The following is a 27,044-nucleotide window of genomic DNA, read 5'->3' as shown; positions in this document are numbered from 1 at the left end:
TCTCGCTGCCGTGGCACCTCTCTCGCCATGACCACGGCGAACAAAGAGGCTCCACTTATCCTCAGCGTCATGGAACCTTTTCGCCGACACTCAAAGAGACCCCGAGGATTATCGCCGCCCCCATCGCCCGTGCCCCTCTCCCTCCCCCTCACTCTCTCTCTCTCCAACTCCCCGAACAAAGATCGCGTACGTGCCCTTCAATAACCACAGCACGGTTGCAGTACTTTGTCGTGCAAAAGATCAGAGATATGTTACAAGGAGGGCTTTACGATGAGCGACTAGGAAACTTAAAACGGCAACTTTTTGGGTTGTTTTTAAAGCCTGACGTTATTAAAAAGTCAACGCGGACCCCAGCCGACGATAGCCGTGGCTGTTTTCGAGCCAGCGGTTGAAAATTCCGCACCCTGGTGGCTGGGGCCCACACGATCCCTCGGGTGAAATGGTTTTTCATACAGGACTTGCAATCCAGAGGTCGCCAAAATGTGATTCACGCTACCGGCACGACAGTTAAAAAAACAACGGCGAAAGTTTCTTCAATATGTCCCACGTCCCCACCCCCACCTCCCCGACTTTGTCCACCCAGCAGCAAAAATGGGGAAATCAAATCAATCAATATTTTGTATTTTATGTGCCAATATCAGTGCGCATTACAGCAGAACAGGATCGGTACAGAGGGCACGGAGCAACGGGAATGGGGAAAAAATCCACCCGTCACGACCCCAGCGATCTACAGGGGTGGCGTGCGGCGGGGTAAAGCACCGGTATCGCCACCGCTTTTGAAGACGTATGGGAGGGAGGCCAAAATACACCCTCTACCAGGGGCCCTCTACGGCGGTGGGATAGGCGAAGCAATTGCAGGGCTGCACCTTTGTGACTCTGGCTGGGCCCAAACGGTGTCTGCACAACGATGGTCAATGTTCACCTCCACCCCCCTCCTGAGGAAAGTGGCCTCGCCATGTGGTGCACATTTCACCAAAACTGCAGTGGCCCCCTCCCCCCCCCAACGGCTTTCACGAGCGGTTTTCCCAAGCCGCGTCATTCATACAAACGCTGTGACACTCCCCACCCACCCTCCCCCCTATCAAACGGAGACGTTCATTCTCGTCCAGACTCACTGCAGAGCAAAGTATATATTTCTTAGTATTATTTGTTTAAAGACAGGGCTTTAGCACGACAGCGTCCGTCTGCTCGAACGAGCACACAAAGTCGCGTCGATTTCCACTGATGGCGGCACAGTCGTCGAAATAACAAATTGCTACGGTGAGTGCCAGCTTGCCCATAGCACCATCCACCCCGACTTCGTGCAAAGCATTACGTAGTTCATAGACCCACCCCGCCAACCCCCCCCCATCCCCCTCCTTTGCCCAGAGGCATGATGGGCTGAGTCAGAATTTGAACTCGAAACCGAAATGTTTTGCCGCGGTGCCATTTGGCCGATTTATAATTATTAAATTTGATTTAAATTTTTTGTTTAATATTTAAAGGAAGCGTTTGTTCGCGAGATCGTCGAGTTACATCCTGCGGAGCTCGATGCTTCTACACGAACTGCAAACAAAAGTCCCGGAAATTGTATTGACTTATCTCTTGCGAGCGCCAAGTGCGAAAAAATAAAACCGACACCCAGTTATAGATATGCGATAGGTATGTGAACCAACCACTCACTAAAAGGTGATTGTATAAAAACCTTCCCAAGGCGCAGGTGTTCAAGATCCTGTATCAGTTCACCATGGGTAAGACTCCGTGATCGTCTCGTAACATTACTGCAGGTGTGTATTAAGGACCTCCTATCAGTCTCCTATATTTAATACTTGCTAAATTGTCCAGAAATATTCCTTCAAAACTTTTAAGACGGTAAAATAACTACTATCACATCGGAAGGCCGATGGAACAACAGACCAAAAAGTGACTTTACTTTTAAAACAGAGACACGGAAGGGAAAACCAGTCATTTAGTTTTTGACTAAACCCGAAGAATCGCTGCGCTCACCACATCTCAAATACGTGGCCCGATTAGCTCATACAAACACCACTTCCCCTGTGGCGTTCAGCAGGAGGACAGTACAGTAGTTCTGTAATTGCGTGTTTTGTTTATTTGTATAAGAGCACAGCACGGTAACAATGATTGTTGGGCAAATTGAGCTTTAGAAAAAAAAACAAGTTTCGGATTTCCAATCTTGCAGGCCCGACGCCCGGGCAGTAGGAGTGCGTGACCTCTGACCTGTTCCGGACAGGCCACTTCTGATACCAACCCTCTTCCCCCCTCTCCTCCTCCCGCCCCAAATTCCCCAGACTCCCACTTCCATGCACCACCCCCCTCCTCTCACTGGCCCCCTCCCACAACAGTGGGGGGAATTGGCGGCGGACAATGGAGGTTTTCTTATACGGTACAGTACCGGGGAGACGCGCGCGTTCGCGGCGTGCGTGCTGCGAGTGTGCGGCTCGGGGTATATGGTCGGACATGAGCTCAATCTAATTCCACAAAAGCCTTTTCCGACATAAGGGACGGCTGTTTTTCGGAGCGGCATTCCGACAAGTTCGTGTACAATTAGCACATTATTCGAAGCGGGGAGGGGAGAGGCCGTTTCGCAATGGAACCATTCCAAAAGTGTTCTTTTTTCCCCCTCTTCAACCACCAACTTTCTTTTTGTGCCTCCCACCATTAAACTGACCCCTTCGCCACCAGCCCCCACCCCTCCCGTATCCCTGCCTCCACCCACCCAACTGCTTTCCCAGTCCACCACTCCCACAGCACCGGGCGTAATGGAATGTTCTAATCAATCACTGGAACCAGAGGCTCACATTAGCCTACATTTCAGGGTCGTGGCATCATAGGCACATTTATAACACTGGATTCATATTCATCTTGTCCTTGATTAAAATTGGAGGTCACAAGTTCAAAACCTGGGTTGGAGGTTTACTCAGCTGATCATCCCCTACGGGGTCGATAAAATATGTACCGCTTTGGAGAAGTCAACAGCGGTTGTGCTGTGGATGGACTCGCCCCTGGCATAGGAATGTGGAATATACATGGCTGGCTCTGGGCTGTAAACGGGAGATTTTCACTCTCTCCATGCTCATTTGAGCAGATCACCACTTTGACTTTGGACCTATTTCACGTTTCAAAATTGCAATATTTCACAGTGAACCTGCTTGAGATGTCTCATTCCTGATTGAGCATCTTCGGGTTTCAAAAGAAATCGGTGTACCCAGAGCCACCAACCCCAACTCAAATCTGCTGCCTTAAAAGTAGGTTTGTCACCGTCGAGGTATAAAATAAAGCAGGATATGTAATGGGGGACAAGAAGATACGACTCCCTCCGGTGTAGTAGGGCGCCATGCTGGCGAGATGTTAACTCCCTCGCCTGGTATGCAGGAGGTCGTGGGTTAAATCCCGACCCGGACTCCTGCTGTATATTTGGAGTTTGCGTGTCTTTCTCCCCGTGGTCGCGTGGATTTTCCTCCGCGTCCTCCGGGTTTTACCGCCACATTCCGAGTATTTGGCCGCTATACATTTCCACGTGATAAGCCACTTCGTTGAGCTATCATTTGTGGCCAGGTCGCCTCTACCTGGTAAAATAAAAAGAGATTTTAAAAAATGTAGATCGAATTGCAACGTCCCGGGAAGGCGTACATATTTCCCAGGACGAGCTGCCTCAGAGGACGATAATCTGGAAAAACGAGGAACAGGCGTCAGCCGGGCACAGTTCACAGGCACCCATCGGCACGCCCGGCAAGTTGTTCACGAGCGAGGTGACCGCACACGACCAACGGAGACTTACGGACGGCGTGCGGGCTACGCCGCCGCCGCCGCAGCAGCATGGCAAAGCGCACCAGACGCGGCGTTAACCGGCCGAGCCGGACTCTGCCGACGAGACCCAAGAAGGTCGAAACCAGTTTAGAGTTTGCTTGCTCAAAACAAACCCTGCTGCTGGATATAAAATAGGGGAACCCTGCAAATTCAATAGGCCGCTGGACTCGCTAGTAAACTGTATTATTTATACGTGGGTACAACGAAAAGAGTCCTGCAGCATAGCAGCGTAAGCTCTCGTGCAGAATGCTCCACAAAAAAACGAGTTTGTGAAGCCTCTCCCCCCCAGGAGAGCCACGTGGGCATGGCGTTGCTGGCCTGGACTGCGGTGCAGGGTATGAAATGGGGGCTCGCCCCCCCCCCCTGCCAACTCTTCGTGGCCCAGAATCCTGGGCCCCCTCTGGCCCGTCGGGTCTCGGTGCCCCTGCGCCACCTGCACTCCCGACAGCGAACGTCCACCGCCGACTGCCTCCGTGGACTTCCTTCTCAAAAGCGGAATTCGTTTGGTTTTGACCCTGGAAGGACGGGCCGAGTCAATCCCCCCCCCCCCCCCGATGGGGATTTTTATGTTGAACTGTCTGGTTGTGAGTCAGAGGAAGGGACGGACTGCACGGTCAAGTAGCACGTGCAAATTGTTCATCAACCCCAATCAGTTTGGCCATCAACCCCCCCTCCACCGCCCGTCCCCCCCCCCGCCGAATATGACAAATATGACAAAGTGTCTCAAGCCGCCCAAGTCAACAAGAATTCGATGCGAAGAGATCAACCGTGAAAACAGTGACCAAGTCAACTTAGTCGTTGGCGAAATGTTTAACATGTAGGCTTTCGCGACTAATATCATCCATAACGGGTTGCATCGGGTACATATCCACAAATCTGGCTGTCCGTTTGATGATGCCAGTTGTAATTACTGGAAAAACCTGGTACTCGGGTTGTAAATGTTGTGGACATAACTCTCCAACACACCGGTGTGCTGTACTGGTAACGAAATGGCAAGTTCTGTTTACGTGACAAACATTACTAATTGGCTGTGTCGGGGGTGACGGGTTTAATGACACTTTTATATTTCCGTGATCTAACCCAAAAAACCAATATTATAGATGTTTAAAATGGTGCCACAGTGGCGAGGATATGAACTACCTCGCCTGGTATACAAGAGGTCGTGGGTTCGATACAGACCCCGACGCCTGCTGCTGTATATTTGGAGTTTGCGTGTTCTCTCCCCGTGGTCGTGTGGATTTTTTTCTAGGTCCTCCGGTTTCTCCCTCCGCATTTAGAATCAACATTCATTTAAGAGTATTTGGCTGCTATAATTTTCCACATAAGCCATTTCGTTGTGCTATCATTTGTGACCCGGTCGCTTCTGAAAAAGATCTATACAGCTCAGTGGGCCTCATCTCGTAAAATGAAAAAAATTGTTTAAAAGTGTTTAAAAAACGAATTTCGCACCAACGCAAGGAATTTCGCTTCAGAGTGACGCAACGTACCGCGGGTTTTTTTTCATATTTATTTTTACCGCGCGGTTTTTAGAAATGAATTGCCGCAGTGAAATGTTCGTGACGAACTTTGCTCGTTGGGTGTAAAGGGAAGCGAAAACGCTTCCACACAGCCGCCACGCTCAATCTGTAACCACATTTGCAAGCGCATCGAATGGACGACTGCTCGTCAATATTTGCCGAGTGCGGCGGATTTTAATGTAATTACAATAATAATACATTTCAAAACTAACCAAATTATACGCATTCGGCAAACAGCTACGTTATCGTACAGTTGGGACATTCAATGCGAATTATATGGATACAAATCTAATTGTTTTCCAGAGCAAACGAGCAATCAGGTTGGTGCCAATCTCCATTCGGAGGTCCTGAACCAGTGGAGAAAATTACACATTCCTGTGACGAGGCCCACTGACAAAACAGAGCAGGCCACTGTTGACTTCCCTCCCGGTGGCATGGGAAGAAGGATGCTGGGCCGAGGTGACCCCAACCACCGGCATTTGAAATCGAAAACGTAAAATAAAAGGCATCTTAGTTTTAGAGTAAAAAAAAAACTCCTCTCCAAGGCTACAGATACACAAGCCTTCCAGATGAGCCGATGTGCACTATGCCTTCCAATCAGTACTACTTGGGACTGATTGGGTGGGACTCATGACTCACTCGGACATTAAGTCATTAGACGGCTCTAACCCGAGGGGACACTTTGGTCAACACCTGTGAAAGGTCACCCATAGAAGACATCCAACTCAACGGCTTTGCCTCTGTTCCTCCACGGATGTACATATTAGTGGGGACCCAGGCAACTACCGCGACCAATCCTCGCCTAATGGCGATGCGGAGTTGGGCCCACACCACAGCCTGAAACTCACTGCCTCCACACCTAACCACCGTTCTCCATTTGGGGGGGACAAAGGCCGACACTGACGGAACTCCTGGCTTAAAAATAAATCTCATGACCGTACCCAAACGTTGAGGAAGCCATCGCAAAAGATATCAAAGTAAACCTTTTAAATAAAAAAATAACTCTGAAAGGAAGTGGGGCTTGGCCCAGTTATCGCCTGTGGGTCATCATTAGCAAGCTATTTATGAATCGTTAAAGTGAACACCACTAGTCCCTGCGCCAGAGTAGAACTCCGTACCGCAGAGGTGGCGCATGTAGCGATGCCAGTTTCTGTACGCGGATAATAAAAGTAGATTCCGTGGTAACACACTTATTAATAATGCTCTTGCATAATTCACTTGCGATTTAAAGATGTTGGTACAATTCCTGTTTCCCTCCCCCCCATCAAGTGCCATTGACAGGAGAAATATTTGGTTTGGGCCTGTGTACTACAATCAGGTCGGTCGCAATGTCGCCCACTTGTCCATCCTCGCGACAGAATAGACCCAGCCACACGAATGTGGAGTTTCCACCACAGAGACCCAGTTGGCTACGCACGGTGCAAAAGAAGTTCAACGTGCATACATGCGTATATAAGCATCACCCCACGCTCGTTTTCGCACAGAGACACGTTTATATACAATTATACACTATTTATAAACTATTACGACACGTCACGAGATTGAGGCCGGACAGGGTACCGTGCCGCAAAACTTGGCAATGCAACACAAAAAGTGGAAATGGTGCAAAGGGTGAGGGGTGAGGGGGGAAAGGCAAGAAAAGGCAAGTGGTTTGATGACATCACTATAGAAATAATAGTAAATGCTAAAGATGCGGCGGTAAAAGAACCGGAAGGGTTGAGACTGAATAAGGTGGTCCAGTGGTCGTGGCTAACAACGTAGAACCACAGCGGAATTATTCAGCCGCTTGCAGAGCTTTAGCTTTTATTTGTTTACGCCAAGTAAGGCCCCGCGGAGCTGCGGAGCTTTGTCAGAAGCGACCTGGCGGTCACAAATGAGAGCTCAACCAAGTGGCTTACACCGTCATCGTGTGGACATTCATTGCAGTAGCCAAATACTCATTGAAAACGCGCGATGCCGATCCTAAAAACGTGGTGGGGGAAAAACCCGGAGGAGCCCGGAGAAAAACCACGCGACCACGGGGGAGAGAAACAGAGCTGGCGTGGATGGGGACAGACGAGGAGGAGAACGACGCGACGCAGAAAATCCTCGCACCGGCGGTGCACGGCGAGAAGTTCGGCCGTCGCCCGACAGTCAAAGACCGTCAGGGTGGTAGGGGTCGTAGGGGTCGTAGGGCCGAGGTGGTAGCGGTGACGCGGCATGCGCGCAGGACTCGGCTCGCCCGCGCTGCACACACCCACGCTTTGTTTTCACAGCTCGCAGGCCCCCCCACAACAAACCCACCACCCCCCCACTGCCGAACCCCCACCGCCACCACCCCCCACCGCCACCACCCCAAGCCACAAAGTGCTCTTTCTCAACCCAGTCACTCACCCACGCCAAAAACACAATCTAATTTGTACCCCTTTAACTGAACGCACTTTGAGAAGAAACAATAAATAAATCAACTGCAAAAACAAAATTGGCAAGTGACGGCAATTAAATCTCGTACACATTTAGGATGAGAGTGGGGAGGTTATTTATAGAGGCAGGATAATTATCCAGAGGATTTTCATCGATTTTAGTTTCACTGACCCATACGTTGCACCCCCTTGTGTCGCACCCCCTGGGCAAAGGCGTACTGCAACTTAAAACTAGCAGCACATTTGATGGGACAAATTTGCAATCGTCAATGCCAATAATTCAAAAAGTCTTCCCGGCACCGGACTCTGTTGGGGGCATAGCCATTCGTGGAAATTCCACATTCCCATGGCAGATCTACGAGATTTTAGTCTTGCACCGATTGGCCAGGCGTAGTATTGCGGTGAACTTATTTCACACCGGTTCCTCCTCACACACTTAAAAAAACATTATTGGGGAAAAGACGTGGCTGTACGTCACACGCAGAACCTTCCTGAAATAAAAAAAACCTCACACGACGGAGACGCCGCGAGGTTGTTTTCCTCATTCAGCATAAATGTCCGATGGCACTGATACCACGACACACTGAACTGCTTTCCTTCCTTCCTTCCACTCGATCCGACAGCTGTCTCCAAGCGAACGCCTGACCGCCTCGACAGCATTCCACCATCTGGCTTTGTCCCCCCCCGTCACCTTCCTCTGGATGCTGCTCCGAGGTCCGCGTCGGTGACCTGCACCACCTCCACCCACCACACGTCCGACCCATCGCTACCCTCCTCTGACGCCAACCCGCAATTTCATTCGAAATTCATCAACCTCCTCCACACCTGCACTCTACGGTAGGCCTCGGTAAGGTAAGGTAAAAGTGTAAAAACAACGAGCCCACCTTTACCCTACCTTTTACCTTACCACAATACAATCACTCTACCCTACCTTTTACCCTTTAGCAGGTACTACTCTACGGTCAGGAGAGCTTCTTTTCTTCTCGGCCTACAGGGTTTAATTGCAGGCGGGTCCGTGTAGGTTGACGACCCGCAAAATAAATTCCCGCATACGGCACACCGCACCCAGTATGCATCACGCCACAGCCGCGGCTACCCGTCGCGTGCCACGCACTCCAGTGATCCGGCGGAGAAATCGCCCTCTGAGATTCCAGCTACAAGAGAAGCCTCCTCTCATCCGTCACGCCATCACCCGGCAATCGCATCATCCGCATTTCATTTAGCGGACAAGCGGAGTAAAATTTGCGGATGACAGGATCCGGGATGTTCGCCCCCCACCCCATCCCCACATCACCTGCGCTCGCAGGTGATGTGCTGCGCCCATTCCACACTGGGAACACGCGCAGGCGTTCACACGGGGCGAACCGGCCGTCATGTACCACGCCAGGGAAACCGGCCGCTGGGAACCAAACTAAAACGGGCCCACAAGTCCTAAAGAGGCTGCCCGCCGACATCTCCGTCGCATCCCTACACTCCGCTCATGACAACTCTCGCTCCCTGCCCCCCCCGCCAGCCTGGTTCGTACCCTCAACGGGGGGCCGAGTGGGGGGGGGGGGCTTACGTAGTCCCAAACGTGACGCGCATCGGGAAGCGAGGCTTCCTGACAAAGGGCCCGATGGTCCGTCTCTCGCCGGGGTTCAACTCCGCTGGGAAGCGGAGGGAATCGGCGGCGGGAATTAGCTCGCAAGAGGGAGCGGCGAAGACGCAGCGCACGACACACACTGCGCACCGAACCCGGCGACAAGCCACCGTTCCGAGAATGTACTCGTCTCTGCCATAGGAATGTGGGATTTTTTTATTCGTGGCCCCGTCGCGTAACTTGAGCGTTGTTGTGCGCGCGAAGTTTCTATCGATTACTTTGTTACAGTCGAGCGGTTTGACCTCGACGATCCGCTGCTGGGTGAACGCCCTCCCCCGCGCCGTGCCATCGTTTTTAGGGATCGTTTGACCATACTTCACCACGCCGGTCAGCAGGTTGATAAGTGAAGGGGGGAAACCCTAGACCGGTTGAGGTGTCACTTTGCCACCGATGTTAGCCACAGCGGGGAATTTAATTCAGGTGGTCAGGTTCGCGGCGCCGTGCGCTGTTGACGGTACGGACAATCCACCCTCCTACCTGAAGTTATCGCAAAGACGGGGTCTCTCGCTTCACGTGCGTTCTTTCTACGAGCAATTTGAATTCGCAAAACGAGCAAAAATGTTCGCATAGCGAGCGAAGACCGAGGGGTCGAATACGTTCCATGCGCCCCACGTGATTCGTAGTGTGGGGGAGGGGGGCCTCGTGGTGGCAGTGCAATGGGTGGGTGAGGGGGTAGGGGGGGGCGGCACTAAATAATTGAGGACGCCAAAGACAGGCACCTGCAAAGCACTGCGGTCCTTCATGTTTCTAAATTAGATTTTGTGTTTCTCACGGAACAAAAAAACGAGCGGAACATTTTGGGGCTGAAGCGTAACTCAGCTTTTGACAAGGCGAGCGAGTCGATGGGGGGGGGGGGAACAAACGACGATTGTTTATAACGAGTCTTCGCCGACCGAGCAATTTTCACGGAACGTATCTGGAACAGGCGACCTTTGGATTGGCAAGGTCCGGTCGCGCGCCGCGCCAACCGTTACACCGCTCTCGCCGCAGCATCCCCCTAGCGTGGAGATACTTAATTTGAGGAAAAATATAACCGCCCCCTCAGCCCCCCCCCCCCCCCCATTAAACTGCATTAATACTGCAACAACACGGGTGCGCTAAGGAGGTCCGATTAAACGAAATCCCTCGCAGCAGAAGGGGGCATGGGTTTGTGTTTTTTTTGCGCCGGTCAGCCGCGGCCGCGTGTACAGTAGTAATAGCAGGCCCCCCCCCGCTCGCTTGCTTGCTACAGTCGACTATTTGGATTGGCAGATGTTTCCGTACCCCCCCGCCTGCCCCTTGTCCTCCTGCCGCTGGCTTCGAGGCCCTTTGTGATGTCGGGCTGCTGCGATCCCAGACGAACGCCTAATCCCACACACACACACGGCACGTTCATTATTTTCCTTTGCGATGGCCTGGATTTTTTTTAACGTTAATGTCGACGTTAACCCCGTTTTTTTTAATGCTCACCCGTGAGATTATTTGTATCGGTTTTTTCCCCTCTGGTATGTATATATATAGTGGTGCGTTTCGTGCCCAAAGCCTTTGCCGTTTGCAGCCCCAACCTTTTTGAAAAACCACGTTTCACTCCCCTTAACGTTGGAAAGCTTCCTTTGGAAAAAAATGTATTCTGAAGTAGAAGATTAGTGCTCGATACAACTGCATTTGCAAATGCGATTCGTAACTTTCATCCTTACACGTGTAGTATCGATGGTGCAATTTTAACATGCAACTTTATTAAGGGGCCGTGTGCTGCCTTGGTGTGGTCTGGGACTGTTGTTGCTGTTGCTGCCTTTCCACCCAGGCTTTGGAAATTGGTGTACTTATGCAATTTTAACTGAAATGCTTTATCTATTTTACGTATTTGTTTTTAGCGATTTGCTTTCCTTTCCTATCCCCCACTTTGCACTGCTATCGTGTTTTTGTGCATTGTTTGTTGCTGTAACGTTCTGACCCTGCCCCAACAGGACATGCGAAGATTGTGATGTATTCCACAGGCTCGCGTATCTACGTGCAATGAGAAAACACACGAGACAAAGTGCGACTGCGGTTCGACTGGGAAGTTTATCGGCGGTATAAGCCACGGGGGCGGGACACGGCCAATAGAACGATTGGACCCAACCACGAGGAGTATCATCGCGCAACATTCTTGAGCAATTGTCACGGCCAGAGCTAAATGGAAGGAAGGCGACGATCGCCAATGTCTTTGAGAAGGGACGTGTGGAGCCGTCGTCGAGAAAGCGACATTAAGAATTTAATAATAGGGGTTTCCCCCTTTTTTATGGCAACAAAACTGAAACCTTTTTACAAGGATACATGTGTGCATTAACCACAGTACTCGAAGTCAAAATGCAAACAAAAAACACACTGATAATATATGCATTGTCCTTGAAACTGATTGGTCCACACCAAGGGACGGCTTTCTTTTGAGCCTCGACCCAATTGGTGCTCGACCAGAGGACGCCAAAAGGCGTACAGCTCAAAGACGACAATGCACTATCAAAGTAATGAGGGCTCGGGGTGAGCATCTACATCATTCGACCTCCTTTGCCAGTACCAAAATATAATAATAGGGGTTTTCCCCCTTTTTTCTGGCAACAAAACTGAAACCTTTTTACAAGGATTCATGACTGCACTAAGAATTTGCTTTTTTTTGGTGAAAAAAAGAGCTTTACGGCTCATCGGATTCCTCCAGAATACACAAATAGGACGAGTGTCATAAATATGTATTCCGGAGGAATCCGACGATTCTGAAGATCTCACCAGTAGGTGGACGGAGGTAACTTTTGTTTAATCCCAATGGGAGTAAATTAAAAGCGGTGGCAATCTGACCCCCAGGTCTGGACAGCCCCAGCGGTCACGACGAGGGACGTTTGCGACACAGCTCGTTAAGAAAAGGGAAACGAATAAATCCGCGTCGGTTGGCGAGTTGCACCGATCGATGACCACGGTGTGGGATCGTCGCTTTCGCGCACTCAGCAGAAACACGATCCTCCAGCTTGAATAGGAAGGAACGCGCGTCACAGTAAAACAAGTTGCCATGCCGACGCGCGTTATCGGTGACAACACAGCTCAGGCAACGGTGACTGCCTTTATAGAAAAATCACGTTCGGGTAACGACGCTACCCCTCCCAACGCTCGGCGTATCTCGCCATTGTTAGGGGGAGCACAAGATCAGATGTACGACACACACAAACGCTCACTCACTCGCGCGGCGTGTCCGGAACACGACAGAGTATGGTAATGTCCTCCCGCTGCCCATTGTGTACGCAGATTCGGCCACAATAGCTGGCGGGGAGGACCAGTGTCAACGCAGCACGGTGGTGATTCAGCGCTGTGCAAAACCGTGGTGCCGAGTTGGCGAGATGTTAACTACCGCGCCCGGTACGCGGGTGGTCGTGGGTTCGATCCCGACACAAGACGCCCGTTGCATCTTTGGAGTTTGCGTGTCTCTCTCCCCGTGATCGTGTGGATTTTTCTTCTGGACCTCCGGTATTTCCCTCCACATTTAGAATCAACATCACGCGTTTAGAGTATTTGGCTGCTATAAATTTCCACGAGATGAGCCATTTTCTCGAGCTACCATTTGTGATAGCCAGGTCGCTTCTGAAGAAGCCCAGTGGGCCTTACCTGGTAAAATAACAAAAAAAATGCTTATTTGAATAGTTTTGAGTTTACAACGTCCGAGTACAGAGCCTGCCCAGAGGTCATCCAGAGTTCGGGCGCAAGTTAGCCACCACCCGTGATTAAACCAGGGGTTGTTCGGCTCATCTCCGAGCGCAGTCATCAATGACTGCATCAAATGAAACCACTGCAACAATCAAATCTGGTTTGTCACTTAACCAGCAGAGCGTGGATTAATATCATCCGTCCCTTCTGTATGGGATACAGCGTTGCCCCCTCTCATGCGCGTAGGGATTTTTTTTTCTTTTCCCGGTGCTCCGGTTTCCTGCCCAACGTAAAATAAACAACTCATCGGTTGGCTTGAAACATTTTCAATACCTAGAGAGCCACAGGGGCCTGAGGGCTATTATTGGCAGTGCCGGCTCCCCACCTGGTTGCTGCCTTCCGGCTTTCGTCTGTGGTTTCCTCATCGATTGTGAGATGCAATTTGCCTTGACGATGACGAGACGACAACAGCGCTATGTATAATAAACTAAATGTTATCGTGGACATTTCCTAAAAAAATTCAATTGACCTGAAAAAAAGTCCCAGGAGAGAAAATGTTCATATCAAGACTGCGAGGTTTTCCAGGTTAATGACATTCAAAAACTGACCTATTATAGATGGCCTTCAAAAGTACAGTAATATCTGTGATGTCATCCTGTGGGGTCATTCTCTGGCACAAGGCGGTGCGCTGCTCGCTGCGAGCGAGAGTTCACCACGAAGATGGAATCCTTCGTCACGCGATGCTATTATCATCATGGTTGGCCCTACGTCTCGAGCTCAAAAGGGGTTACTCAACATAGCGAAATGATTAAACGACTTAGAATTAGTTGCTGTGGTCGATTTACCCGAGCCCCCTTTAAAAAATGGCGATGACCCTGACGCCCTGTCTCGTGAAGGCTGGAAACCCCAACAAGCCTGGTGCAGATGGCCGTCACCTCCCGGCCAGCGGCACCGCACCACCCATCCAGCGATGAACGTGGGAACAAGAAGCGAGATATAATAGTTTTTTTTACGACCACGGTCATTTTCTTGTTTCATTTTCATCCAAATTTAGCCGAGAAGTCGAACGAGATCAATCGGGAGCATAAGCTATCACAAAAGCCATCGTAGAACCCGGGTCTAGTCACAGTCCACCTACCACCCCGTGGCTCCGGATTAACTCACGGCATTCCCCCACGCCCTCGGGGTTCCCCCCCCCCCCTCGGCGCCCCCCCCCCCTCGGCGCCCCCCCCCCCCTCGGCGCCCCCCCCCCCCTCGGCGCCCCCCCCCCCTCGGCGTCCCCCCCCCCCCGCGGCATTCCTCCTCTCGGCGTTCCCAACGCCGCCTCGGGTGATGGGTGGGGGTGCAAGTTTGAATCCACGATATTCATCATCGTCAAAGCCCTCGTGAGAAAAGCGCTGCCGGAGGTTTGGCTCCGAGTCCATTCCGTGTCGAGTGGATCCTAAAGAGCCCCGATGCGGTGGCGTCGGCGGTGGTTTGGCTTCACCAACATGTGGTGGCGTTCCATGCCCGAAGCCGTGGCTGTATGGGTCGCCGCAGTTTCTTTGTGATATTAAACGAGAAAGAATATAAACAATTGCACCCCGGTATTATTCATGCGCTAGTGTTCCATTGTACAAAGGGAGCAGTGTGTGGTGATGGTTGTTCAGCCTATTATAAATCTTTAAACATTTCATTTTCAGACAGGTCCAAGTAAGGTGTATATTATTTTATTACCATCTGCTCAGTACAATAACATTCACAGCTGCCATTCTTGTAGCCGCGGCAGAATTTAGGGAACTCATACGATGCACTGTCTGTATCAAAAGAAAATCCAACGTACTTTGTACGTTGGGGGCGAGATATTAACTCCCTTGCATAGTATGCAGGAGGTCGTAGGTCCGATCACGACCCTAACGCCTTTTGTATATTTGGAGTGTGCATGTTCTCCCCGTGGTTGCGTGGATTTGTCTGCGGGTCCTCCGGTTTTTCCATTAACATTTCGAATCAACATCATGCGTTAGGTGTATTTAGCTGCTATACATCGCCACATTGGTAAGCCACTCCAATGTAAAATAATTTGTGGCAGTTCGCGTCTGAAAAAAGAGCTATATAGGCTCCGTGTGCCTTACCAGGTCAAACTCAAAATAGTTTAGTTTTAGTTAGGAAAATTAAGAGGGGCCCGGGCAGGACACGTAAGCGAGCTGGGTTATAGCGACTGATGGACAAGACTGGCGATGGAATGGCAGCCTAAGAGGGGAACAACGCCTGACAATGATCACCCCCCCACCCACCCCGGAGATGGAGCAAAGAAATTCTCACCCGCACGAGCGAGCCGGATTGCGGCGTCCCAGGGCAACGAGAAGGCAAAGATGTAGCCTTCAAGCAACAGCGGACAGAACCTGCTTGACGATGATGATGGTGGGTGGTGGTGGTGGTAGGTAAAAAACACAATCGCAGGAAGCAGTGTCTCCCTGGAGATGAAGACAAAAACAAGAGTAGCCCCAATATCGATGCAGAGTTCGCTCGAGTGAACCCAATAAGATGGCGGGAGATCAGGAGGTTTCACGAGCACAGGTCCCAAACTCGGTGACTGTAATTGCCAGTGGGGTGGCGAATGCTGCCAGTATTCACTGCAGGCAGTAATCCACCTATTGTCATATTCCGTGGATGTTTCAAAATAGCATAAATTGTTTTTCCCCCCCAAACCAATATTCTGTATCAAACAAATTATGCGGCGAAGCTGCTGTATTGGCAAGTGGTCAATTTGCACCATGAACACAAACAACCCTGCACATTTTACAATAACCTCTTGGCCTTGAAAAGGGATCAAATATATAATAAGTGACGTTTCAGGCAATTACATGATGTAAAGTGCAGATTCCAAGTGTAGGTCTTTTTATGTGCAATGAAGAAGGGCCATTGCCTGAAACGTCACCTATTATATGTATTTTGTTCCTTTCAATGCAACACTTTTGTTGATATTCTTCTATCAAACAAAACCATCTTTAAATGACCTTGTCAGAAAAGGCTCCAGATTAAAAAAAAAAACTCTAGATTAAATAACTGTTTAGCATTTGCCAACCCCTGGATGGTACCGGATGAGCCGTGTTCATGAGTTAAATCACTCAAGGAACCCACACAGGGAGTGCGCGTTTGCCTTCGCAAAGTGCCAGCCGCACCAAAGTGCCGACTCCGCTCACTTCACCAGGCTGGGCAAGCGGCCAGCCAGCAGCCCTCGCCGCTTCACGCGTCGTTCGGCCGGGCTTGCCGAGTCTTGCACGGAACCCCGGTGGCAAAAAGCCCCTTCACCCAACGTGCGCATGTGCGTCGCGCAGCGATCCAAACGACGCGCAGCTCCGTCCTCGCCAACCGTGCCAAGTTTAGGTAACTGTGTTCATGCCGAGTAAACCTAGGAGGCAGCTCGAGTCAGGCTCGGGCGTTTACCGCTGGTGTCGAGAAACCCGATAGGAATTCGATATGCGATGGCCGTGTCGCGGAGTGTGTTATGTAAGCGTTAAGGTTTATTTGGAACCAGGTCATGGCCTGATGCACTGGTGGAGCCAGTGGGGGGGGAGGCGAGGTGGTACGTGCCCCCCCCAATGATTCGATCGAAGTCCCTAATTTCGATCGGATCATTGGGGTTTATTAGAAATAAATCGGCATTTTGCGATGCCCACTGCCACCATGTAGCATATTATTATGTGCCAGGGACTCTATGAGATGATAGGACAATAGTCTGAGTCCAAAATTGGCAATAAGTAATTGCAAAGCAGTTATAAGTGACTCACAGAATTGTGTGTAGTTGCATATACAGTCCACACGACTTCCCTGAAGGCAAACACCTTCAGCGAGCGCGATGCCGATCACACAACACGGTTCGAATTCGACCCTCGATCGATGGCTGCGCCATCGCCGCACACGCGTCAAATAACAAGCAAGAGACAAGTCCTTACTTACTAACAACTCCTATCATTTGTCATTGCTGGAGGGGTTGCCCCCCTACCTGAAAATCCTGGCTCTGCCATTGGCCTGATGTGTCCTAATAATCATAACACAAATGCAATGTTCTCAACGAGGCAGCCGTGCCGCATGGCTTGGGACATTTCTCCCGCTGCTCTTACTGATCTTCGATACATTTACTTTGCTCTGGCTTTTGGGAGCCCTTGGCATTTGAACCAAAACTTGAGAATGCTCAACATGGTCTAGTGATGAACAAGGCTCATTGCCCAAAACGCCACCGATTATATATTATTTTAAAGCCACAGTGTTATGAACAAATGCGTTCAGTTTTTGCTAATGTCTGTGCTTGTGTAAACTGCCAACGCAGCAGCAGCGACACTGCCAACTAATTAGTTTAAACACAATCTACTGTGAGTAAGGCAACTTGCATCGACCCACAGGTCTTCAACACAACTTGTTGCAAAGGTCATTTTCTGTGTTTTGTTAAGCTAATTGCAGTACGATGCTCCTCCGTTGGGACTACGCTATTAAGGCCACCGTCACAAGCGACGGCAAAAGCGACAGTAACCCGTCAAAGTTGGTCACGTCACGATTGGCCCCGCACCTCCGGCGAGCACGGTTGGCTACGTACGGTGCGAAAAAAGTTCAACTTACATTCGTACTAAAACTAAACTATTTTATATTTTACCAAGTAAGGCCCACTGAGCTATGTAGCGCTTTGTCAGAAGCGACCTGGCTACCAAAAATGATAGCTCAACAACAAATTGGCTTAGCATGTGTAAATTTATAGCAGCCAAATACTCTAATCGAATGTTGATTCTAAATGTGGAGGGAAAAACGGGAAGAAAATGGAGAAAAATCCACACGACTTCGGGGAGAACATGCAAAGTCCAAATATACAGGTGCCAGGGTCGGGATCGAACCCACGTCCTCCTGCAAACCAGGCGAGGTAGTCAACATCTCGCCACCGTGGCTCAAACACGTGATGGTCACCAATTTATACCTCGAATTAAGAGTGGCCATCACCACATCTGCAAGCAGCCACTGCAACAGACGCGGGTGACTTCAACAGCCACCGCAAGCAATTGGCCCAACTCTGAAAACGACGATGCGCCACACATCTGAACGACGGGCTGTGCCCGCTTGTTCGCTGGAGCTCAATTTTTTATTTTACTAATTGTTAAATCTATCTTACGCCTTAGCCGGGTGCGAATTCAAGCTACGTCACAACTGAAGGTCAAAAGCCTCTTTGTTATGCGAATTGTGTTCGTAGATATTTCGTGAAGGCGATCGGGATAGCGAGGTATATTCAAGGTCCCCTACCATATAGATAACATCAAGCGGTGCAAGATAATTAAAACGGTTTATCTCCTTGGTCAAATGAGCATTGTGGCGGCACTTACTTCCATTCGTGGATCATGGCCCCACGGTGGAAATTCCACATTCCCATTGAGGGGATCAATATATGAATGCAGAGGTCTCCCGTTGCTGATTTCCCCACAATGCAATACTCATTTAAAAAAAAAAATCGGCATCAGGAGGGACGATAGGCTGTGTCAATCGCCAACCAGGACTCAAACTCGCGATGTTACGATTGCGAGACGGGCCGGCGAAGCTAGACACACGTGGACTGTGCGCACACTACACACACAAGAGCATTCAGGAACACTTTGTGTGTTCCCTTACAAACACAAGAGGTGCTTTATGGAGCTGCAGCTGCGGCTGCTCTAACGCAATCCGCCGTGCGTTTGCCGTTTCACCCCTAAAAGTGACGCCAAGACTCCAAGGGCTGGCAAACAGACAAACAAAAAGTCAAATCATAATTATTATTATGTTTCACGGATGATTAGGGCCCTGCGACGTGTTGACACGCGCCGTGCCTCATCTTACGGAGGGAAAAAAACACGGCAGCGCAGTCCAAGTCCAGCGTCACGACATCGCTATTTTGGCGTTCTTCGTGCGTGCTGTTCGGCCGGCACAGCCACGACTGGACCATTTGAGCACGCCGAGGGCCCCACCGAGAAGAGTTAAAAAAAGAGGTAATGGTGGCAGCCCTGCAATTGCTTGCTCAAAGCCACTGCTGGCAGAAGGGCCTCCCATAGATTATAGACCTGGGGAGCCCTTCGAGGGAGTATTTGGTGGACTGCTCCGTGCTGGCCAGACGTCTCGAAAGAAGTGGGAGCACTCACATGAAGACAACTCCCCCGGTAAATCCGTAATAGGCTTGTTGGGGCAAATGCTGTTAGCGAGCAGCACCTATGAAGGCCGGCACGGCACACTAGGGGGTGGGTGGCCAGCACCACGCCCGGCCGCCTTGGACTCCCCAGTGGCGATGTATTTACACACCATTTGAGGCCGGGTCTACCGAAGGAATGACCAGGACCGGTTCAGATAATCATCACTGGTCTTGGCTGCCAGCGTGAATCGAACTCGGGTCCGCCGGGTTTGTAGCTAAGCGTAGCACTAACCGTCCCACCACACGCGACCCTGCTGGAGGAACCCACTGTGGTGTAACCATTTATATTTTCGAGTGGACAGAATTGACCCTCTGCTAACCATTAAACCGCAGCAGCTGCAGCAGGAGTAGTAATGTGGGTGGAGTCGTGGTACAGTGGTGAGCGCACTGTGCTATGAATCCGGCATTCCGAGTAACGATTGCCGGCCGGGGCTAACGACAGTGGCGAGTAACATCTGAAGCCGTCTTGGGTTCCTCACCCACTCCATCAAGCCGGTGCTAGTTAAATTTGCTCAAACTACCGCCATGGGAATACCCTTCGTCCAGCAGTGGATTGAATAAAGGGCCGTGTGCTGCAGTAGTAGTGGTAGGGCGGCCGTTACGAGCCGTGGATACACTAAGAAAATAAAGTGTTCCCAGGGAGACCAGAATGCATCCGTCCCAAGGGAGATCTGGGGCGACGGGAGGAGAAATGAAAACGCAGTGAGGGAGTAGCAGTACCGAAGCGTATATGCAAAAAAAACAAATATAATATAGTAGACAGGTCGAAAGAAAGCGTCTCTCAAGCTCGAACGGTGGAACCAGCTCAGTGCGCAGGCACGAGGTGGATCAGCGCATCACAGGGCCGTGTGGCAGAGACGGTGGCGGCTTGGGAAGACTTTCGCTCAGCGGTGGATGTGTCAAAAAACGAGGCTTGTAGCTCATCGGATTCCTCCAGCAGCACAAATAAATATTCTGATTGACCGAGAATGCGCACACACACACACCAAGGCTCAAGGATTTACCACCCTTAAAAGAGACTCGCGGTGTTCCAAACAATGTTGGGCGCTTTTCGTGGCCGTGCAATGGATTCGTGTGCGATGGTTGTTGTTGTTGATCGCACACTCGGCACTATTCAATCGCAGCGTCTCACCAGCAGCTGCTGCTGCCGCCAATGGCTCAGCTCGTAAGCAAGCAAGGGGGCTTACTCGCAACCTTGCTCCACGAAAAGCAAACGGGGGGGGGGGGGGGGAACAAAAAACAACGTTCCCAAGGTTATTGCTCAGGAGGGGAGGGGGGTTACTAATTGTTGGACATTAAACCCACTGCTGCCACGCAAACTCATTCAGTGACCCACCTCCCCAATTTCGACCAGAAGCAACACTTTCCCTTCCTTGCCCGAGTGAGAGTTAAACGTTTCGGTGCCTCAGTTCCTTGTGGGGATGGACTCTCGGTTCCTTGGGGTTTCTCCCTCTGTTCCTTGGGTGTTTCCCCAACGCGTGTACTGTACGTACGCTGAACTTCTTTCGCACCGTACGTAGCCAACCGTGCTAATCAGAGGGGTGGGGAGGACAAACTAAACACACAAAAGGTTTTGAGTTGGGGAGTCTCACCAATTGAACCCTTTACGGGTTGGTGTGCATGACAATGGCCGATTATGACCCGCATCAGAGAAAATTGTAACCGCAAGAGTTACAAGTTCGAATCCTGACCAGGGAATCAACTTAATCCAGAGGCTTCACCACCTGCCGAGGGGTCTCGGTGGGCAAAGTCAACGGTGATGTCGCTTTGTCAGAACAACCTGGGCCCTGTCATAAACACAAGGAATTTCCAACATTAGTTTGGGATAACTTGACAAGAGATGTCCAGTGGATTTAACTGTTCACGCAATCGACCGGATTATCGGTAATCAAGTAGTCGGATCTCCCAGCTCTAGGCGGGATAGGTTCCTCACCCCAAGTCCACAGAGCTAAATGTCAGTTTAACACATCGGCTCTCACGACCGATATTGCCCATGATAAAGTTTTGCATTAAATTTAAGTGTGTGGTCGTTAAACCCGCCACCACTCGTAGGCTTTCGCGACCAATATACAGGTTTTTTGGGTTAGATCGTGTATCGATTTACACGATACAACCCCAAAAAAAAACTTGAATTACGGAGGGTTTGTATTGTTTACGTGACAGGGGAATAAATGTGCGACCGGCACCATTTTCTGTTGGGGAGAAGCGTCGTTGTGGCCGGAGCTTTGTTTCCAGTTCGGAATGTTTATGAATATTTAACCATCCGTCTTTTGCTCCGCGCGACAGCCAGCATGTGTTTTGCCAATGGACACACACGCGCACACAATGGCTCGTGAATAATTACAGCGAGGCGCTGGTAAATGTGTGAATAACACAACGCGTTAAAAATGCCACAGCCTATGTTCCCGTGGCCGGATTGATACGGGCGCACGGCTGACGGGATGCGTTCAAGATTATTCAGGATCATTTTGGCTGCAGCAAATACCCACGCGACAAGCCACCTCGTTGAGCTGTCGTTTGTGAGCCAGGTTGCCTCTGAAAAAGAAGAGAAGAGCTTACCAGGTAAAGCACACCGAGGTATGCTTTACCTGGTAAGATTAAACGAAAAGTTTTTTTTCAAATTTTCTTGCTGTGGATTTCACACCTGATGATGATTGCTTGTGTTGCAGTCGAAACGTCGTGAGAATTGTTATTGTTAGATATTTTTATTATTTAATTATTTCCCTTCTACGTGACTTTACCGAAAGAACCAACAATATGAATCCCTGCAGTCACGAAAGCTTTAAATCAAAAAAGGTTATTTGATTTAACTTCCATATACTTTGCACTCCTCTCGAGTTGTGTGCATTGTTTGTTGTTGCAACGTTCTGACCCCACCCCTACTGGACAAAAAGAGCTTTACAGCTCATCGGATTCCTCCAGTACGGACAAATATTCTGATTTCCGAACGGATTGGGCCCCGCTTGCTTGCAACCCCCTGTTCAGTGCGTCACACAGCCGACCTTCCCGGTACAACGTCGGACGTTGACCCAACGTTGCTCCACCGCTTCCAACCACGCAGTCAACAACGATGGCCCCACGCTTGTTGACGTGTTTACCGTGGGGGGGTGGGGGAGGAAGGGGGCACAAAGAGTAAACAAATCAGTGGGTTCATGCTGAATGTTGAAGCCGGCGTGATGCAACCGCGTCCTGTTGCCAAGTGACGCAGGCCTCAATTGCAGCACGCAGTGCCAAGGAGTGGCAGGGTACAATGTAGCAGCCACTGCTCCATCTGGTGACAACAACAACCACCACCACCGTCCCAACTTGTACAGCAGTCGTTGTGGCAAAGTGGCGTTACGTTTGTTGTTGTTGTTTGTCATGCCCACAATTGCCTCTGTGTGGTTATAAACATTAATCCGCCGTCACGGTACCAAGGCCCAGTCAACGTGGAACGTTGTGTTGAGACGAAATCTCAAACCGCATTCCAACAACAACAACGTTGCCACGACGTTGTCATGGGGCGGTCCATTTATAGATACCCCACCAGAATAATCGGGAAACATTAGGAGAAAGCTTTGTGTTTGTTTGTTAACAAAGCCTCAACGTCAATGCACGTATCGAGCCTCCCAACACTCTCCCTACTCTGCAAGGCAACGTGGTCACCATGAATTTCCATCGCCTAAGCCGAGCGCCCCCCCAGAAGCCATCAGAAAACAATGGGGCATCTACAAATGGATCAGCCCTTGTTTTTGTTGTTAGTGAGGGGGGGCGGGTGGTGGTGGTGTTTAACTTGCGACTTGCCACTTAAATTTGGCTCTCGTCTTGTCAACCAAGCCACGCTATGAGGCGACGTCGTGTCGACGTTGAAAGTTCTCCTCACGAAGGGCGGGAAATGGACGCATAGAGACGACGCAGATGACGTTCATCGTCGCCCCGTTGTTATCGTTCCTCTGTCCAACCACCACCATAGCCAATCTCATCACAGTCTTGACCTTGCCAAGAGGTGCACGGAAACTTTGCCCGGCGACTCCGAAACGGTGCAAAGTTTTCGTTAAAGCGCGGCACATTGTCCGGTCATGGTGGACGTTGACCATACTTCTCCACAATGGTCAATGCGGGCCGGTGAAGGAATGAAAGGAAGGAGGGGAGTGGAAGAGGGCCTCAGTACCACTGACGTTATCCGTGACCTTGGCGGGCAGCAGGGCAGCGTTTGATATCCACTTTCAAACTACTTTAAATGAAAATAAAAATGACATTCGGGGCATTCCGAGCGTTATATCGACGTTATCCGTGACCTCGGCGGGCAGCATGGCAGCGTTTGATATCCACTTTCAAACTACTTTAAATGAAAATAAAAATGACATTCAGGGCATTCCGAGCGTTATATCGAAACTCGGAAGTGCGATAACAATTCGCATTATGACATCACAGGAATGAGTCGGTACATTCCTGTGAGAAGGGGGCAGGAATACAACTCGGTCCGGGCTGCAGGACTCAACAAACGTCAGGGTTTATATTTAGATTTAAAGCTTTCGTGACTGCAGGGATTCATCTTCTTGGTTCTTTCGGTAAAGTCACGTGACTTTACCGAAAGAACCAAGAAGAGGGTTTATATTATTTCACTGCTCCATCTCCATGTCAGGAGGGAGATCATTGTCAGGAGTTGTTGTTGACCTCTTCCGTTGCCATTCCGTCACCGGTCTCGTCCATCAGCCGCTACAACCCTTGCTCGCTTAGGTGTCCTCCCCAAGCCCCTCTTACATGTTTCCCTCACTAAAACTAAACTAAAGGATGCTTTGTTTGACCAGGCAAGGCACACAGAGTTCTTTTACAGAGGCGAACCGGCCATAAATGATTGCCCAACGAAGCGGCCTGTCGTCACGTGGACATTTATAGCGACCCAAATTACTCTAAACGCGTCGTGGTGTTGATGATTATGAAATGTGGAGGGAAAAAACCGGAGGACACGGAGAAAAATCCACGGGGAGAGAGAAAAACACGCAAACTCTAAATATACAGCAGACATCAGGGTCAGGATTGAACCCACGACCTCCTGTATACCATGCGAGGGAGTTAACATCACCTAGCCACCATGATGATGATGATGAGAGACACGCAAACTCCAAATATACAGCAGCAGCAGACATCAGGGTCAGGATTGAACCCACGACCTCCTGTATACCTGGCAAGGCAGTTAACATCTCATAGCCACCGTGATGATGATGATGATGAGAGAGACACGCAAACTCCAAGTATACAGCAGACATCAGGGTCAGGATTGAACCCACGGCCTCCTGTGTACCAGGCGAGGCAGTTAACATCTCAGAGCCACCGTAATGATGATGAGAGAGAGACACGCAAACTCCAAATATAAAGCAGACATCAGGGTCAGGATTGAACCCACGACCTCCTGCGTACCAGGCGAGGTAGTCAACATCTCATAGCCACCACAGCGCCAACCAACCTAGCCCCCCACCAATCATCGTCAATGATCGCCAATCCTCAGGGTCGCTAAAGCATGCACCACGATTGTACCTGGCCCCGGCCACAATAATGTGGAGTTGAGGTCGAGTGAGATGGCCTTGGTAGACTTCACGTTCGGAGGTCAACTCGGCCCATACAACATCATCACCCATGGGTGCGATACAACCCACTAACCACCGTTAACATTGGCCATGGGAATGTGGAATTTCCACCACTTGGCTCAATGAACGAAGCTGAATTAGTCCCCAATGACAGTCCACTGCCAGGAACCCATTCTGGGAGAAAGCAGCAGGGTCGGAAGATGAAACGGGGCCATCTGGAATGCACCACGCACACAAAGATCCCCCGTGTAGCCTCAGACTGCTGGGGCAAGTGCTGTCAACCCACACGCTTTAACCTCCGTATTCTTGTACAGGGGGAATTGAGTATTCCGGTAACCGTTTCAATAAGGGCAAAAACAACATTGCTGTCTATTTGTTTGTGTTTCTCCCATGTGATGGGACTTTGTAGGATAAACGTTGAGATTTATAGCGGCACGGGGTGACCAATAGGGTCCGAGTAGGTCTGTAGTAAGGTCGGGCACTCATAAAGGGGTTGACAGATATGCGAAGTGGTGGGGTGGCCAGCACCACGCCCGGCCGCCTTTGTCTCCCCCAGTGGCGATGTCTACACACCGCGCACGGTACTCGTTTGAGGCCGAGTCAACCTAGGGGAGTCCCAGGACAGGTTGAGATAATCGTCGCTGGTGGTGGCCGTGAGCTGGAATCGAACTCGGGTGTCTGCCGGGTTCGTTGTGTAGCGCGCTAACCGCACCACCACCGCTCCTCTGTGACTACAATCACTACACACTACACAACATACGCATGCACTCACGGATACAAACGTCGAAAACGACTAAAATGTACAGACAATTGGCATCATATCCCGGCCCAACCAGGTATATACACGTGTAATAACTTACCAAGTATATACACGTGTAATAACTTCGCCAAACTTACCATGAAAAAAAATCACAAAATCACGAGCAGCATTTTACTCCCCTCCACGTTTCACCTTCTTCCACTTTACTACAATCACATCTTTGTAACAATCCTTCACACACACCACTACTTTAAGACGCTGCGCACAACCCCAGCCACCCAAGTTACCATCATGATTCAAACTTAACACGCATTAAGGATCGAATAATAAGAAGCGTTTCCAGCTGTTTATTTAAACTACCGGGGGATGATGATGATGCTGCTGCTGCTGCTGAACTCACCCGGTTCTTCACCTCCGCTGAGAGACCGTAGGCCGGCCCTTTGTTGAAATTCGAAGCCATTGTGAAGCTTCAACGACGACGACGACAAAGTTGAGAGATGAGAGAGAGAGATGCGAGAAAAGCGTAAATTCTGTTCCCCCTTTGCAGACTTGAAAAAGTTGATCCGGAACGGAATTGCTCCACGTGTAGATCCTTGTGGTGTGGTCCGTGTATGAGCTGATGATGATGCTGCTGCTGATACTACTGATGCTGCTGCTGTGGCTGCTCTCACGCCTCTGAGGGTGGCGGCTTCCAATCCACGCTACCAAAGAAGCTTTCAGTTAAGGGTGTGGATCGATCCGATTCCGTGCAAATCGAAACTCGAATCGTGCCATTCGATTACAGGGCTTCACATCGAAACTCGTGTTGGCTGTTTGAAGTTTTGCTTCGAGATTTGAAGTTTTCGTCACTGCAAGGGTCCAAACTCTTTGTTTTTTTCGGTAAAGTCACGTAGCAATTTTGCTGTAACGGTTCCACCTGAAGACGGAAGCTTGTGTCGTGATTTAATTTATTTTCCTGTTTTTACCTACGTGACTTTACCGAAAAAACCAGAGTATTGATGTTTTGCCTTTGATTCGCCCCGATGGTGTATTCTGTGTCGCTAGAATAGAAGTAAGGGCGCGTTACTACGCACCTATAAGAACATTAACAACATGCACACCTATTCACCTTCATCATTCAATGCCACCATTCTTGTGTTTAGCGATGGGACCCTTTAGCCTGTATCAAGACATTGAAATAAAAATGATGATCGTGTACCCTTGTTGGCGTGTTTAAGATCTCCAGACACGAAATAGACGCCCAACTGCAAGGCATCTCGTCTGCGTGAGCATCAGCATCAGCAGTATTCGCAGAAGCTTCAGCATCATCATCTAATGCGTGTGACAACACGCCCTTGTCTGTGGAGTTGAGCAGACTTGGTGGATTTGAACATCTTAACACCTTACAATCCACCCGGTGTCTAACAATCCACCAGTGTCTAACAATCCACCCAGCGTCTAACAATCCACCAGCGTCTAACAATCCACCCGGTGTCTAACAATCCACCAGTGTCTAACAATCCACCATTGTCTAACAATCCACCCAT

At 50.1% G+C, this 27,044-nt stretch overlaps 1 protein-coding gene across 1 annotated transcript in view; it reads right to left on the bottom strand.

Annotated features, from left to right (window-relative positions):
* The window catches only part of LOC144733323 (calponin-2-like), a 49,832-nt gene extending 23,605 nt beyond the window's left edge, over nucleotides 1-26,227 (bottom strand). Inside the window, exon 1 of the mRNA XM_078615162.1 lies at nucleotides 25,919-26,227. Coding sequence (XP_078471288.1) covers nucleotides 25,919-25,978 — 60 coding nt within the window. The 5' untranslated portion in view covers nucleotides 25,979-26,227. The remainder of the gene's footprint in view (nucleotides 1-25,918) is intronic.
* Between the last annotated feature and the right edge of the window lie 817 nt (nucleotides 26,228-27,044).

Source organism: Lampetra planeri, chromosome 46 (assembly GCF_965212315.1).
Source record: "Lampetra planeri chromosome 46, kcLamPlan1.2.h2, whole genome shotgun sequence".
Taxonomy (NCBI): domain Eukaryota; kingdom Metazoa; phylum Chordata; class Hyperoartia; order Petromyzontiformes; family Petromyzontidae; genus Lampetra; species Lampetra planeri.
Note: the sequence above shows the minus strand (reverse complement) of the source record. Positions and strands in the feature narration are given on the sequence as shown.